The sequence below is a fragment of the Coffea arabica genome, chromosome 4c (genome assembly GCF_036785885.1).
Source record: "Coffea arabica cultivar ET-39 chromosome 4c, Coffea Arabica ET-39 HiFi, whole genome shotgun sequence".
Taxonomy (NCBI): Eukaryota; Viridiplantae; Streptophyta; class Magnoliopsida; order Gentianales; family Rubiaceae; genus Coffea; species Coffea arabica.
Window position 1 is genome coordinate 4,349,224 of NC_092316.1, and position 16,214 is coordinate 4,365,437.

General features: G+C 38.1%; 2 protein-coding genes across 5 annotated transcripts; both read right to left on the reverse strand.

The window, feature by feature from the left end:
• Nucleotides 1–338: 338 nt before the first annotated feature.
• LOC113739667 (chaperone protein ClpD, chloroplastic-like) lies at nucleotides 339–5,990 on the reverse strand. The gene is made up of 12 exons (XM_072045600.1): nucleotides 5,142–5,990; nucleotides 4,251–4,408; nucleotides 3,939–4,168; nucleotides 3,717–3,825; nucleotides 3,512–3,642; nucleotides 2,913–3,014; nucleotides 2,527–2,808; nucleotides 2,327–2,430; nucleotides 1,927–2,221; nucleotides 1,371–1,604; nucleotides 1,015–1,248; nucleotides 339–823 (listed from the first exon to the last, which is right to left on the reverse strand). Exons 1-12 carry the CDS (start codon nucleotides 5,840–5,842, stop codon nucleotides 512–514), a joined length of 2,892 nt encoding a protein of 963 aa, XP_071901701.1. The 5' UTR covers nucleotides 5,843–5,990; the 3' UTR covers nucleotides 339–511.
• A 1,748-nt stretch (nucleotides 5,991–7,738) lies between these two features.
• On the reverse strand, nucleotides 7,739–15,365 carry LOC113739666 (uncharacterized). Of its 4 annotated transcripts, XR_003460290.2 has the most exons (13): nucleotides 13,893–15,365; nucleotides 13,541–13,675; nucleotides 13,291–13,435; nucleotides 12,224–12,526; nucleotides 11,467–11,728; nucleotides 10,964–11,130; nucleotides 10,769–10,879; nucleotides 10,041–10,092; nucleotides 9,848–9,954; nucleotides 9,632–9,760; nucleotides 9,207–9,296; nucleotides 8,063–8,659; nucleotides 7,739–7,970 (listed from the first exon to the last, which is right to left on the reverse strand). XR_003460290.2 is itself a non-coding variant. In XM_027266943.2 (12 exons), the coding sequence occupies exons 1-12, from the start codon at nucleotides 15,155–15,157 to the stop codon at nucleotides 8,147–8,149; spliced, it is 3,195 nt and encodes a 1,064-aa protein (XP_027122744.1). In that variant the 5' UTR covers nucleotides 15,158–15,365; the 3' UTR covers nucleotides 7,739–8,146. The 4 variants fall into 4 exon arrangements, 3 of the variants coding, with proteins under 3 accessions (XP_027122744.1, XP_027122743.1, XP_027122742.1); XM_027266943.2 differs by having other exon boundaries at nucleotides 7,739–8,659; nucleotides 10,964–11,046; XM_027266942.2 differs by having other exon boundaries at nucleotides 7,739–8,659; nucleotides 9,848–9,903.
• Between the last annotated feature and the right edge of the window lie 849 nt (nucleotides 15,366–16,214).

Genomic DNA, 16,214 nt, shown 5'->3' on the forward strand with positions numbered 1-16,214 from the left:
AAGATCTATTGAATAACATCCCTTATCTAATATTTCCTCCTCCTACCATCCCAGAACCAACAAATCTGTGGACCTCATCGAATAAATGATGACATTGCCTGAAATGCTGTCACCACAAGTGGTGTTACAAGAAGTATAGTATTTCTCCCTAACTCTCTGATCCCTACGGCATTCGCAAATTGCTAACCGGTTGCAACACCAAAGTATAATATCACTATTGGCATCCGGGCAGTTAACAATGCCAATAGTAAGTAATATATACCAATAGTATGTACAAAGTTGATGGCAGTTATTCCTCCTTCAAAAGTAAAAAAGCAGATCATATATAGCATAAACCATTTTGGAAAAATGTATATGTGAATTCATGACCTTCGGTGCTTGTCCAACGAATAATTCTGGGCTGTGTAATTCAGTCTGTACAAGAATGAATAGATTATGTACACTTTTTAGGTGTGTTCTCAGTTAAAAAGTGTATACTATATTTGTGTGGACGTTCTCCTCGACGACTCATTTACAACACTGAGGATGTATCAGACAAATGGACACTCCGTCTTGATTTGTTGGTGACAACAGGGTTACCCGAATCATCCAAGTAAATTATGGCAACATCCCCAGGCTTGTAATCTCCAGAAAGTACAGATTCACTCAAGGGATCCTCAATTATATGAGTGACCGTCCTCCTAAGAGGCCGAGCGCCATAACTTCTATCAAACCCTTGCTGGCAAATGAGGTCCATCACTGCTTCTGATACCTCCAGACTAATTCCTAAGGAGGTAAGCCTTTCTTTCACTTCACCAAGCATCAGATTTAATATCTCAAGCATCTGAAGAATAAAAACAAAGAAAAAATGGTTACTGAAATCGATAATGCTAAAGAATTGACACCAGCAACTGACTTATCCCACACTGTTAAAATGGACAAGCTGAATAGTCAGGGGTGCTGTTATAGATTTCATAAGAGGCAGAAGAAATCTTCTGAAGACTAATAATTACTGAATAATCATTAACGACGAACCTGTGGTTTCTCCAGAGGGCGAAACACCACTACTTCATCTATCCGGTTAAGTAATTCTGGACGAAAATAAGCCTTCAACTCTTCCATTACCAATGCTTTCATTCCAGCATATGATGCAGAGACATCATCACTAATGAAGAAACCAAAGGAGTTTTGTCTTCCTTTCACGATGGCAGTGGAACCCACATTAGATGTCATCACAATAAGTGAATTCTTGAATGATACTCTTCTACCCTATAAACAAAATTCAATGGAATGGCGATATAAGAAGCCACAATATGAGATAATCAACCATAACTTCAAAAATTTGAAACGAATAGCTTGAATTTGGTATCCACCATTTTGAGAATTCAAACCTGAGAATCAGTTAGATGACCATCTTCAAACATCTGAAGAAGAATATTGAAAACATCTGGATGTGCTTTTTCTATTTCATCAAGCAGCACAACTGTGAAAGGCTTTCTCCTGATAGCTTCCGTAAGAGTTCCTCCCTCACCGTAGCCAACATAACCAGGGGGTGATCCAATCAACTTGCTCACTGCATGCCTCTCCATATATTCACTCATGTCTAATCTGAGCATGGCTGACTCCTGCAACCATGGTCATCAACAATAACTAATTATTACCATATTTGGGAAAAAACAAAATGCAGTATTTAAAAACTCTGTAAGACACTGACATGATAACAAGAAAGGAAAGAATCATAAGCAAAATTTGTAGCAAATATAGTGAAACAAAACAGGATGGTCCCAAACTACTGAACTTCCAGAAGATTCCTAGAATGTTGGATGCAATAAGGGCCTTTCACATTGTAAACGTGATATTCATAGGGACATTAATATTTTTATTGTTTTTTTTTTAGCATAGAGTATTTGACTATAACATAGTTACGATAGAGGCTCAAGTTCTTACTGAACCAAAATAGCACGCTGCTAAAGCTTTTGCTAGTTCAGTTTTGCCAACGCCAGTGGGGCCACAGAAAAGCATTGCAGCAATTGGCCTATTCGGGTCCTTTAGGCCAACCCGCGATCTCTTAACAGCGCGAGATATGGCAACTACAGCCTCATCTTGACCAACAACCCTTTTCTTAAGCTGTTCATCAAGACTCAAGAGAAGCACCCTTTCATCTGCAGTAAGCTTCTGAACTGGAATCCCCGACCATAGAGAAGCAACTACTGCAATTTCTTCGGGTCCAATCACCGAAGCACTACAGCAAAAGAGAATTGTTTAAAAAAAAAATTACACTGCATTCAATCTAAAGGCACGGAAGTCTATTTATCTAGTTACAATTGAATAAAGGGCAAAATCATACTCATTATCTGTAGGAATGGAAGGCAGAGAAGGTCCCAAAGTGAATCTGCTGTCTTCTTCCCTCTTGGATGTATCATCCTTTTCCTTGAATGAACTTGCCAGGACCTGCAAGTAGAGAGATAAGATCAATGCCATTAGACTAAGGGAGTTGCTCAAATTCCATAGAAATTCTGTTGAGTCAGCATAGAATAATGCCATTACCAATTCATGCATGTTTTGAACAGCTCTAATTTCTTGCCAATAATCACTAGGTGATTTTGAAAGTATAGAAGTTTGCTCTTCCTTTCTCCTCTTATGGGCTTCCATACGTGCTCTACTTCCTGCCTCATCAATGAGATCAATAGCTTTATCTGGAAGATATCTCTCAGGTATATATCTAGCTGACAGATGCACAGCAGCATCTATGGCTTCCGATGTGTATCTACATTTGTGATGAGACTCATACTTTTCACGCAATCCCAACAGTATGTGGACTGCATCCTCCTACAGAAAGGCATGGAACATCTTATCAGCAGGAAGGCATCAAAACATACTTTGTAGCATTTTCAATACCATAAGTATTAAAAAGATAGTAATGAAGTCAAAACCTGGCTAGGTTCAGCAATTAAGACAGGCTGGAATCTGCGGGCTAATGCTTTATCCTTTTCAAAATGCAATCTGTATTCATCCATGGTCGTAGAAGCAATACACTGTTAACAGGTTGATATGTCAGTGTAGCTCAAGCATCAATTAATTCCACAATTTAAGCCAACTACTTCATTGTGCATGAGTGGTGACAATGCTAAGAGATACTTTCAAAACCTTATATTCATGCCTACTCTTGTCATCATTTGTTTTATGAACCTAATACAGACGAATACATTTTATTCCCACATGCTTAGCAATCCAGATGATCTGACGATTAAAACTGTAGCACTATACTTTCTTAGCTTATTTTCCAGAAAATCAAACTAGGCTCTGCTTCTCACTTGCCCTTGCTTCTTAAGCCACATGCCATGATCAAAAACTTGTGTTCACAGGCAGCAATTGACTTCATTTTTTCGGCTACTAATTCCAAGCCAAGATTAGAAACATGAGCTTACAATATCGATGACCATACCAGTGTAACATGATTTCTTGTCCAGGTATCAATGAGTATCCGGTAACATAATGCACACTAAAGCATCTACCAAGGAAGAAGTATTACCTGTAACTCACCCCGTCCAAGTGATGGCTTCAATAAATTGGCAATATCAAGACCAGATCCCTTATTGCCTCGTCCTACTGTCCCAGAACCAATAAGTGTGTGCACCTCATCAATAAAAACAATGACATTGCCTGCAATGCTGTCACAACAAGTTAAGCCACAGTAGATGACTTACTTCAAATGCACCAAAAAGAAATGGGCACACCTGACTTTTTGATGTCCTTAAGTAATGTAGTCACGCGTCCTTCCAGTTCACCTCTCTCCTTTGCGCCTGCGATTAATAGACCTATATCTAAGGACATTATGCGCTTTGTCTGTGCAAAATGAAGAGCACAACTATCTTAAGAAACAGAGCAGAATATACGAATCATAGTTTAACTAGGATAAAAGAATTTGACGTATTTCAATGATGGCCCTACGGGCTCACCAAGAGACTGAAAGGCACATTTCCCTCCGCAATCTTGATTGCCAACCCTTCAGCAATTGCTGTTTTACCAACCCCGGCTTCGCCAAGAAGAATAGGATTATTTTTTGTTCTTCTGCAGAGTATCTGAATGATTCTCTGTACTTCAGTATCTCGGCCAATCACAGGATCAATGCGACCTTCACTCGCCAGTGCTGTAAGGTCCACACAGAATTGGTCCAGTGCATTTTTTTCTATTGAAAAGGGTAAACCTTAAATCAGATATTCCTGTTCCAGTCATTAAGAAACCAAGAACAAGAATAAGAGAATGATTACTCTGATCTCCAGTTCTTTGAGAGGATCTTGCGATGCTGGCTTTGGCAGCAGGAGCTTTTTCATGAGGCCGTCTGGGAAGATCTCTGCCATCCTTGGCTAGCTCTCCTTCTAATCTGGTGATGGCAACTGCTGCCAAGTGATTTGCATTTGCCCCTAATCTGAAATCAAATTAGTCTTGCCTCACATAGAGAAAGTTTCAAATTTGTGAAAAGTATATTGCTTTATATCCTGACACATTCGACCAGAAACATTTGGACCATTGTAGGAAGTAACAGATGGCATGTAAACCAGCTTAAACATACTATTAGCCAAAAATGCTAAATTGCTACTGAAAACATTCTTAACAAATATTTCACCCAGTAGCGCCAGTGATAACCGGCAAATAACTTGACACAACATGGTCCATTGCTCAAGAAATGAAAATTTGGCAAAATAGAGAAACAGCCCAAACAATTTAGCAAAAAGAAGCTTCTACTTGAAATATTATTGTTTGTGTCTCTGTATTTTTGTAATTTTTTTTTAAAATTCCCAGCTCCTATAAGTTGTTCAGGGAAACTACACGAAAGCACAACAAAATTACTTTACAATTTGATCACAATACTTGGCTAAAAAAGTTCAAAGAACTCATGATTCAAATTGTTCTCATTATCATTAATCCAAACATACGAAATGCATTGAAGCGATTCATGGAAATCATCATTACAATGATCTTTATCTTTTTACCTCCCAGTTGACTTGTTTTGCCACCCCTTCCTAGTTTTGTCTTCGATCACAAGTTGCAACAATAGTTTCAGCAGTCGATATAAGACCAAGATAAAGCACTAGAAAAATTGCAATTCTGAGCGAGTAAAGCATTCATAGATAAAAATATGCTAATTCAAAATGTACTACCTCTTAAGTACACGGCCAGCACTTCCATCATCAACAGTGAACAACCCAACGGCAATATGTTCCGGCGCAATATAATTATACCCCATAGTCCTCGAATACTCCACGGCAGCCTCAAAAACCCGCTTAGTGCTCGGTGAAAACGGCACATCAGTGGCCGAGACCTCTGCCCCCTCAGGACCAAGACCACTCCCATTACCCTTACCATTCTCCTCCTTATCATCAGTATCGGTATGCCAAATGCTCTTAACGGCTTGGCGAGCCATCTCGATTGTGATTCCAGAGCCTAAAAACCCACCGGAAGCACGATCTTCTGCGATAAGTCCTAGCAAAAGATGCTGGGTATACACCATTTCTACCTGCAAAGCTTTCGCCTCCCTTTGGGAAAACATAACCGCTTTAATTGCTCTCTCAGTAAATTTCTCAAACACCCCAGCTACAATATACAACGATCGGTTTGACTTAGCTTTTCCCGACGAAACAGAAATCCTGGTTTTGTTAGAAATCGAAATCCCAAAATAGGAAGAAGAGGAAGAACAGCTGGTGCTGGTGCTGGTGCTGGTACAGCTGCTGGTGATTGTAGAAGGAGGGTAGCTGGGGAAAAGAGAAATAACATTCCGGCAGCGGTGGTGGGGAGAAAGACGGCGGTGAGCTTGAGGAATGGAATGAACTGAAAGCGGAGATGATGAACACGATAATTCCATCTTGAAAACTGAATGGATTGTGAGGAGAAAAAATGGTTAAAGTTTAGATTTTGCAGAGGTAGTTCAAGTACATGGGGACTTTTTGCTGGAAAATCCAGTACATGGAGAAGGAGAATTGAGAAAGCAAGCAATAGTCTAATAGCGGAATAGGGAGTAATTGCGATTCATGGGGTAGGTGGCGTCAAAAGCCAGGTATATATTTCGGGACGGGGTCCTTTGGCTCTACACTCGTGTCCGTTTACACACGAGATTTTCTCTTTTTTTTTTTTTTTTGGGGTTATTTTGTTCACTTTTTTTTTTTCTTCCTTTTTTAAGATTAGATTGTTGTCGTTGGAAACTTGGAACAATAATAATGTTATGAAAAATACAAATTACCTTTTTTAAGACTAGGATTATAATACTTAAATTATTATGTACTTTTATATTTCAAAAATCAAAGATAAGTATCATCGATTGAATTTTAATTATGTTACAAGTCGATCATTCTGAATTCTCAGTGAACGAAAAATTTAAATAAACAAGAATTTAAAATCTGAATGAATGAAGTTGTATATTGTCCGATCACGCGCGACTGCTAGTGCGAAACTTTTGTTTAAATGTAGGAAATATAAATCTTACTATTTCCAAAAACATGCGGTATAACTCTAAAACAACAGTAAAATTATTCGTTATTTTTAATTATAGTGGAGATATATACGGTTTGATCTCTAGGAAAGTAAAAAATGTGAATTTCAGGAGTTATTTGTGTTTAAATTAAAACTTAAAAAAATCATTTTGGAAGTGATTTATGATTAATTGGAAAAGAGAAAATTAAAATGACGACAGTGCTGAGGAAATTTGTGAAATTGGTCAGAAGAGTCTGTGCCCACTGCCACTGAATCTGAAAGGAAAAACAAACTTAAGGTGGCTGTCGTCGGCGGAAAATGTACACGAGACGAGGATGCAGCTGAAACACACGCTTTGATTGAGAATCAGGAGGGCTGGCGGGGGGGAGTGGGGAATTGGGAAAGGTCTCGGGTCTAACTTGTAAGACTACATCACCAATCGGATCAAAGCACGCAAAGGTAATTGTCAATTGAAGACTCTCACGGAAAGAATGCCTTGTTTGTTTGGAAGGAAGTTTTTTTTTTTTTTTGGTTTTATTTATTTGTTGATACGTTTTACTTGTACTCCTTCCTTTCCCTCTCATCGAGTCACTCACTAGTCACTCCACCCCTCCGAAGGCGAAAAGGATTGGATTGGGATACTTTGAATTCTTGTAGTGTGCCGTAGCACTTCTCTACTATGCAAAAAATACGTAATTTTCAGAATTTAGAGACAATTTTGTCGTCATAATTGAATGATTCCGTACGGACTCTGACACGCATGGCCAAGTAATCGCAGCATCATCACCATAACGTCACAAAAACAAATACTCGGGTCTTAATACTCGGATATTAAACCGGAGTCACTAGCATCACTGCAACACATTTTGTTGCGTGGCGTGGAAAATAAGGGACACGTGTATAAAATAAATTCAATGGGGAACATTGAATTTGGACTTCAGTTGCAGAACCCATCCGGTCAATGGGATCGAAGGTGACATGTTTCCTGATGCTGCGGTTTTGAATTTTGATTTCGAATCACTTTTAGGAGCAGGAAGAGGAATGCGTCTGGAATCAATCAATAATATGTTCCATTTCATATGCAATCTCGATTACAACACGTTTCTTTTGCATGCATCACAAGAAACAACTACAGTACGTCTCTATGCCTTTGGACATCAGGTCCAAGACTCTGTGGGTACGGCAGCCGACAATATTACTCACAGTCAGTTTAAAATTAAAAACTCCATTAACCAGGGATCAATTATAAATGCCATCGGTCCGACCGGTTAAACTAACCTGACGATTCGGATTTTAAAATATTTCCAGCTGCATCTTTTTATTCTCATCCTTCTTGTACAATCATGAATTCGGTACATCATTACTCTTCACTTCTTGCATTGCCGTTGCAATGGGTTCAAAGAGCGTGAACAAACACACACACACACAAATTCAATCCTACACTACACCTTACAGAATCCTGCTTTTAAGTATCGGCGGCAATTTCTTGTCTAAATAAACTATCTATGTATTCTATATCAAACCTGCAGAGTATCACAACAACACGTATCAAGTCATACCTCCCTTTTTGCAATTCCAAAGATATTTTAATGTAACAAAGGGGATTCAGAATCACCTTGAATCTCCATCCACTTGTGACCCAGCGCTGCCTTCACCAAGGTCAAGTAGTCTTTTTGTCCGCTTGATTCCTCAATGACTTTCAGCAGCCCTCGGATGAATCAACCCCACTCCAAAGCCTCTCAGCATAAGCCTTTTCATCTTCCTTCTCCACTGTGACAAAATCAGCAGCCTCCAGTACCTCATCTTCCTCATCTGGACACTCCCCACTGATTGCTATAGCTGCATCCATCTCTCTCTCCATTTCAGTCAGCACCTCCCTCATCGCTTGGGCTGTTGCTGGTTCATCTCTGGGCTTATACTTTGGGGCAGGTGTAGCAAAGGGCAACACAATATCATCCAAGTTTCTGTGCTTTTCATCCCCGTTGTCCTTTCTATCTGATTGGGGAACGGTGAAAATGATTCCGAGCTCATAATTACATATATGAAGCCTTGAACCTAATACTGAACTATCTCTCTCATTCACGTTCACCTTTCTGTCAACGGTATTTGGAAGCGGACGGCCCCAAGCAGCAGCACTAAAGTTGTGTGATCCACAATAAACCCATCCAAAGGAAGAAGCATCTGTCTTAGATTGGAACCTTCTTCGCGCTACCTGCTTTTCAACAAAATCACTTTTCTTTTTACTTTTTTCAGCACAAACACAAATATGCCAGAGAATGAAATTGGAGGATCCTTTAAGACAACACCATAAAGAGCAAAATTCTCAAAACATCACAAGAAGCTTTAAACCTTGAAACTGTAGTCAATTCTATCACATCATTTACCAACACTATGCCATGCAAGGCCAAAAGTTGAGAAGAGTTAAGGTAATTGTCCCAAGTAGGAAATAAACCAACAAAACTAAACAGTTTAGGGCTCAGGTGGAGGCTTAATTGCGAGAGCCAGAAAGAAAAATAGAGTGAAGGACATGCACATAATATTTTTAAAAACAGCAAAATAATGAAAGTCAACAGGGTTATATGTTCTTACTGATTCTGTGCAGGAAACTAAACAACTACTCCGAAACAGAGAAGTCATTACTCAATCATAAGTGCAGAGATGGAACTAATCTGCATATCTTCCAGTGAAGTTTATGAGATAATAATCAACCTCTAGAAGAATTAACTTCGAGCCTATATTACTCGGATGGGAAATTTTACCTTCACATGCATAGGGAACCCACTTCTCTCATTGGGATAAGGAATAGCATCATGAAGTATGCCAACATTTTTCAACCTCTGCCACGTTTTCTGTCGCCACAAATAAAATGCGATTGTTGATTAAAGAACAAATCTTTTCAACCAGATTAATCAGTACTGCTACGCACAAATCCAATCAAAATCATAATTCTTTGTCTTTCAGTTAAGATTGTTTACTTTCTTATGTAATATCCAAATTTAACATGGTAGTTGTTAATGTCCCTTGCAGCAAAATAAGAAAAGTTGTGGAGCCTCTCATGATAAATCAAGTCCCAATATTAAATTGTAGTAGAACCATTTTGACATATATAATATACTTGTTCAACTGAAATTGAAATGAAAATGCCTATAATAATGATTCGTAAGTGAAAGACAAGTTGATGTACCTGTGAGAAGCACAGGATGTATTTAGATGCCAAAATTCCACAACTTGCATTTTTCACCCTTTCAATGGTAGGGAAAATGACTTTGATAGATGGATTTCTTAGCTCTTGACTTGCACTCCAGCAGCCCCACTGAGAGGACCAGTTATCAGCTTCAAAGTCCAAATGAAAGTACTAAGAATTTCATTGGTTGCAATCCTAAAAAGAATAGGTTCTTACATATGGATCAGACTCCTCAGATTCAGATAATTGTGCTGCACGTTTTCCAGATGCTGCTGAAAATGCAGCCACAAATTGTGCATTCACAGACCCAACGGAGGATGAGCCTTACAAAGGACAAATTGACATCACATTGCAAGATAGAGACTGTGTTTCAGATATCATGGTTCAGCATTTGGCATGGAATACTCACCAAAGAGAAAGTCAGTCTCTAAGTGTTCAGGCCATTTGTAGGGAGCCAAAACCTGCAAACAAAGATGCAAAAGTGGAAAAGCTCAGCTTCTGGACTGGGACGTGATGTAGTCCTATGCCACAGAAAGGCCAGTTCTATGATCAATAGCAGATATATACCAACTACTTTCCTGTAGCATCCTTAAATTTTAAAACAGCATAGATCCTCTATTTAAATCCAACCAACCCAGGCCACATCAATGAGTCAACTTTTAGGGCCAAAACTTCAATGATTTCTATACACTTAAAAAGAGAACAGTAGGAAAAACACAGAAAATAACCTATTAGTATAGTGATATATACATGGTACACACACTGGAGTGACAATAAAAGAAGAGAAAAAAGATGCAAGGTAATCCAGAAGAGGATCAGTCCCCCTTTAGAAAGTCCAGAAACAACACTAGCTGTCCAATTTTGAGACATTTCAGAATATTGAATTACTGGAGTTAAACATGCAATCAACAGAAAGTATGAACAGTTTCAGGCTGAGAGTCTGCACAGTTGACAAGCCTCGTACATTGGTTTTCAGACAAAAATGTAAAACATCCGTTCAACTTCTGCGAGTTTCTTTCAATTGCTCAACAAAAACTTATGCATAGGTAGATATGCTATCACAATATAACAAGATCCTGTATGATAATTAAGGCTACACAAACAAAACAATAGTTCACTAAATCCCAGTAGAACTACCTCTTGAAGACGCCAAAGGCCTACACATCTATGAATTGATGAAACTAGTGAGCATATGGCAGAAACTTGCTGACATCTCAAGGAATTTGAAATTCCTGAAAAGCATGGGCCCTGAAACAGATGAAATTCACTTTCAATATTGGTTTCCTTAATACAAAATAGAAAGGGGTTACACGACATGGATTTATAACATACTTGGGAGACATAAAGTATCAACTGTACTTTGATGTAGCTTCCTTCTAAGGCTGCTCTGAGGACTTCCTTTGGGTAAATATATGCTGAAAATGCAAAAAAGCCATCATCTGATAGTGGAGCTACCCACTGTGCAACATCTCTTGGTAGAAATCCTATTTGAACACAATCTAGCCAAAGAAGAAAAGAAAATTAATCTTAGAAACAAACAGAGCTTTAAACTACTTAGCTTCTCACTGGACGGAAACACTGAAATCTATAGTTTGACACAGCTTGCAGAGATCCAAAACAAAGTTACAGGACAAAAGCACTGCATGTTGGAGATTAAGTTGTACTGGAGTTTATATGTTTTGTACAATTTACAGAGCAGCCACGTGACATCTTAAGGTCCAGCTCAGCCTTCATCACATGAACTTATAATGGCCTGCCTATATAATAGTATGGCTTGACAAAATTATTTAATTACAAAGAAGCATGCAAAATCTGAGTCAGCAAGCTGATTTTACCTCCCAAAGAAAACTCTTCTGGATTGGGAATTAGAACACTCACTGCATTTACATCAGCCAGAATATTAGTCTCTCGCCTTAAAATAATCTCTGACATTCCATATGCATTCTCAGAGCACTTTCGAAGAAAGGCAGCCAGTTTCTTTAGCTTCACACCATTTGAATCAACTGATGTGCAGAAAAGGTGGCTCATACCAACCACAGATGTTTCAACCGAACCGAGCAAATTTGTGCCAGAGGACTTCTGCATGTTCTTGTTACCCTAAAATATGAAACAATGTGCTTGAGCAGAATATCAGATTCATACAATGGCAATAACGTGAACGAAATGTAGAGTATTGAAAACATGGTCAACACGAACAATGACCAGAAGAAGCTGTCAACATGCAGATTCAACTGTCCACTTAACTTGGAACCCCAACAAGAAATGAAAATTTCCTTAAAAAATAATACCAAGCAACAACAACAGTACAAGAAGGAAATAAGCCGTTTTCATATTCTTTCAGGTAAAGAAGGGAAAAGTCATACAGACAACTGCTTGGCCAGATTATTATCCTAGTAAAAAATGAAAACTGAAAAAACACCAAGGACACATACATGACTAAAGCAGATCAATCTGCTTTACAAGCTCAAAAGACCATAGACTGTAAAGATAAATTAGAACAGTTGTAGAAGACAAGGTCTTGAAGGATGCACCAGAAAAAGAACTTTCTAAAAAGTATGAAAATGTCTTGAGTGCTAATCACAAATTACTTACAGACAGAAAATGTCTTGAGTGCAACATGTAAGGACTTTTAGGCGTGTGGATTCCTGGTACAGAAGCAACCAGATGTACAAGAGCACCTTTAAAACTGTATTTGGCCAGTTCCAGAATCCAATGGGCCTGACTTGGTACATCAGCTACTAAAGAAGCCATAAATCCAGCCAGCTGAGCACCAAAATCGGACTTTGAATCTTGATTATTTCCCCCTAAAGATGATTGATTAAATAGTGAACCATAGTCAGGCGTGCAAGAATGAGGAAAATCTTGCCACCAGACTGTATTGGTCACATTATTCCACTGCAGTAAAAAAAATAAAAAAAAAATAAAAAAAAGCAAAAGGAGTCAGAACTGTTCAAATAATAGCAACATGCTTACATCTAAACAAGCACCGATGCACAACAACATACTCTATCTCCTAGCAAAAAAATTAGACAACACCATTAGGATTTTCAGGAAATCCCACAGCAATCTGATTTTTCCCCCTTCAGAATAAAGCAATAGCAGATTGCATCAAATCAACAAAAATTGTTAAAAAATTTGGTTCTGAAAGCTTCAAGAAGCACTCTTTCTGGATTCACTCATAACCAATTAATGTTGATTTTTTTGTTCTAACTGCAAAGACTGTCAAATTACTAGTCCTCCACTTCGGGCTGAAAGTAGGGCAGCCACCTAACTTTAATCAAATAAGATAAAAAATATAAAAGTTGCATCTAGGTCCATTGCCAATTTGACTTGTATTTCGGTTGGACATGAGTTGACACACCTCCAAAGTCCCTGTATGCTTTCCTAGCCAGAAACAGATCATACAGCCACCATGTCATATTAAGCAATACAATTGCTTATAAGACATATTTTGTAATATGAATTAACCTTTTCTGCTCATGAATATTATCAATTATGCATAAAAAAATATAAATTAAGCAAAGCAAACCAGATAAATGCTTATAACAGAAATCAGCAATGATGTACATACACGAAAGTCAAAAATAGAAAAACATCATATTTTTCAGATTATGTAAATGATAAGACCAACAGAATTACATGAAGAATAAGAGATCCACCTGTCTTGCCACCAAATTTGCTGAAGTAACCACAACCCGAAGGGTGTCTTCTCTTTGCAGCACAAACAATTTTGGATGATGACAAGCAATGCCCGACTTCCTACGGTCTTTACCAAAAGCTATAACCTCAGGAAAAGGAGGATACCTATTATTACAACAGACTACATTACATAACAGGTAGATGACCTCATACTTCTCTATCAAGGCGTAGCTCTCTCTGATAAAAGTGAGTCAACATCATGCAACTTACACCACAACTAAATGTGGAAAATCTGTAAAAGGATATGAGGTTCTTCTTCCAGGGTTTGAACTCCAACACCTTTCAGCATTGTGGCAAGCAATTGTTATTGGGAGATGGGCAGAAATCCTGCAATAGGACAGAAACCTACAAAAAAATAAACATTTTAGTAAATTAGTATACCCATGAACATAAATATCATTTAAGACTTTTTTTATAAGTGTTGAAATGGGTACATATTTCACAGCCAATACATGCAAACCATGGAGATAGAGTGTTGCTTTATATTGCTTTCTGAACTAGATGCCTAGTATATCAACTTAGGCAAACAACAAAGAAGAGCAATCACATGAAGTGGACTTACCATGGTATGTCGCTAGTAAATGTTGCAATAAATACCCGCTGTAGAGTTTCAACAGGATAAAAGAGCTCTGGCAGTGAAACAACATCTTGTGCTTCTGATGAGCAATGGCCCATGAACTGAAGCCGGTTCAAATAAAACTTCCTTCCTGGTGGCGATACATAACCACCCTCAATCTTATCCTGGCCTACATTACTCCTATCACATAAAGCCATATCCGCCACCCTCGGACGGTCCAAAGACAGTGCCTTGGGTTTGCTCCTTACATTCACACCATTATTTTGTTGTAAACAATAATTACCCGCTTTTTCTTCAGCATTCTTATTAAAACTAAAGCTTTGAGAACCGGTGTTTCTCTCAGAAGAAATTATGGTTCCCTTATGAGAATTAACTACCGCATCTCTACAATTAGCCGGGGATTCAGAAAGTGCGACCTCTAGCCTATGTACTCGATCTTCACTATTTGATTTTACACCACTACTTTTTAAAAACCTGATGACCTTCTTCCCACTTCTCCTAGAATATGGACTAGGAATTTTACCATCAAGATTAGCATGTTTCTTCATAAATGAAATCGGATCATTACTACACAAAATATCTCTACACATGCTTAACAGAAAGCCTGCCTTCACGTCCAATTTATTACTTGCTATTCTGACAGGACCATAATCAATCGACATACCACTTGCCATCAAATTAGGCACATTCCTATCAACAACTTCCTCTGATAAAATAATTCTTTCTACAAAAAATCCAATTCTATTAACTACATTACAATCACTTCCATTGCCACAAGAAAGTAAAATCTCATCGCCACCACGCAATTCCACAACTTCCCCTTTTCGTATCCTAATTCCATTGACAAAAACCCCATTCAGTGAAGCCCTAACCCGAGAAGAACATTCAATCTGATCAATACCAAAGAATACACCATCAGCTAAATATACCTTCTTATCCGAAGAATTGAATAAAATTTGACAGTGGCTTTTACTGATTTTCCTGTCATTAAGCAGAAAATCACAGCAAAAATAATCACGCCCAATTGTATAGGGTTTATGAGGCTCTAAATGGAATGATTTGCTGTGCGATTGGGTAGTTTTTGAGAATAATGGCAGCCCAAGGGGTTTTATGAAAATTGAAGCCGAGCAGACGGTTCCGATTCTGGGTTTTTTCGGAGGGTTTGAGGAAAGACTGAATGAATGGCGTCTGAGGGTTTGATGGTAGGAATCTGAGCGTTTGATGATACTATTAATTTCATGGCAATTCATGGAAAAAAAAATATAATAAAAAACTAAGTGGATTAAATCAAAAGAGAAAAAATTTGAGAACCAAAAAAAAATGATTGATTATTAGCAGCTTCTGTGAAATTTTGGAAAAACAGGAAGAATTGAAAGAATGAAGATGGACTACAAACGAGAAAGAAATTGGAGGGAAGAAATTTGTCCTTCTTCTTCCCCAAATTACATGTTTCAACTGAATTTTCCCTCCCATTTTTTATCTTCATCAGAAGAAGCTTGTAGGGCAAGTTTGGGCTTCATTTTATCTGGGCCTTCCAAAATCCACAGTAAGTTTTTTGGACATTCGGTACCAGTAAAGGGAATTGGGCCTTCCGTCTTGCGCTTTCGTTTCTTGTCAAAATGGTGCTGGGAGTGTTCAGTCCCAAAAAATTTCCCATGGCAGCTCCCATCCTCCCAATAAAAGCAATTTAATCAAAATCACAAGATTCTACTGCTGTTAAGACCACGTAGACTCCATACATAACATTAATTTTATCTTATGCCAAATAGCTTCTTTGATGTAGGCAAAATTTCTCTGTTCAAGATCATGATAGCGTGGCAATGAACTCATTGCATTAAGTTTTCAATCAAATGAGTTCAATCCACCAATGATAAACCACTCCACCATTGTCATTCATGCCTGTTAATTAAGTCGTTACTTTGATACACCAACATTCAAGAATGTTTCATACTAATTAATATGCTAAAATGCTATTCTAAGAATACAGTAGATTAGGTTATACAGATGTTATAGTTCTGATAAAAAAAAAACTTGAAATCCTCACTCCCAGTCTAAAACTGCATGGTATACTGCTGGATAGTATTTGAGAAGATCTCAAGTTAATTAGGATGATTGGCTCCCTAGTCCCCAGAAAGTGATTAAAATTAGGACATGCTTTCATGGAATGTGACAAACTAGTTATTAATTAAGGTATTTCAACCAATCGGTTGATAACAATAATCATTTTATGTTGTCTTATGGTGCAATAATTTACTTATTAATCTCGGTTTTAACACTCCAGATAAATCATTCATATTGCTCCAAAGT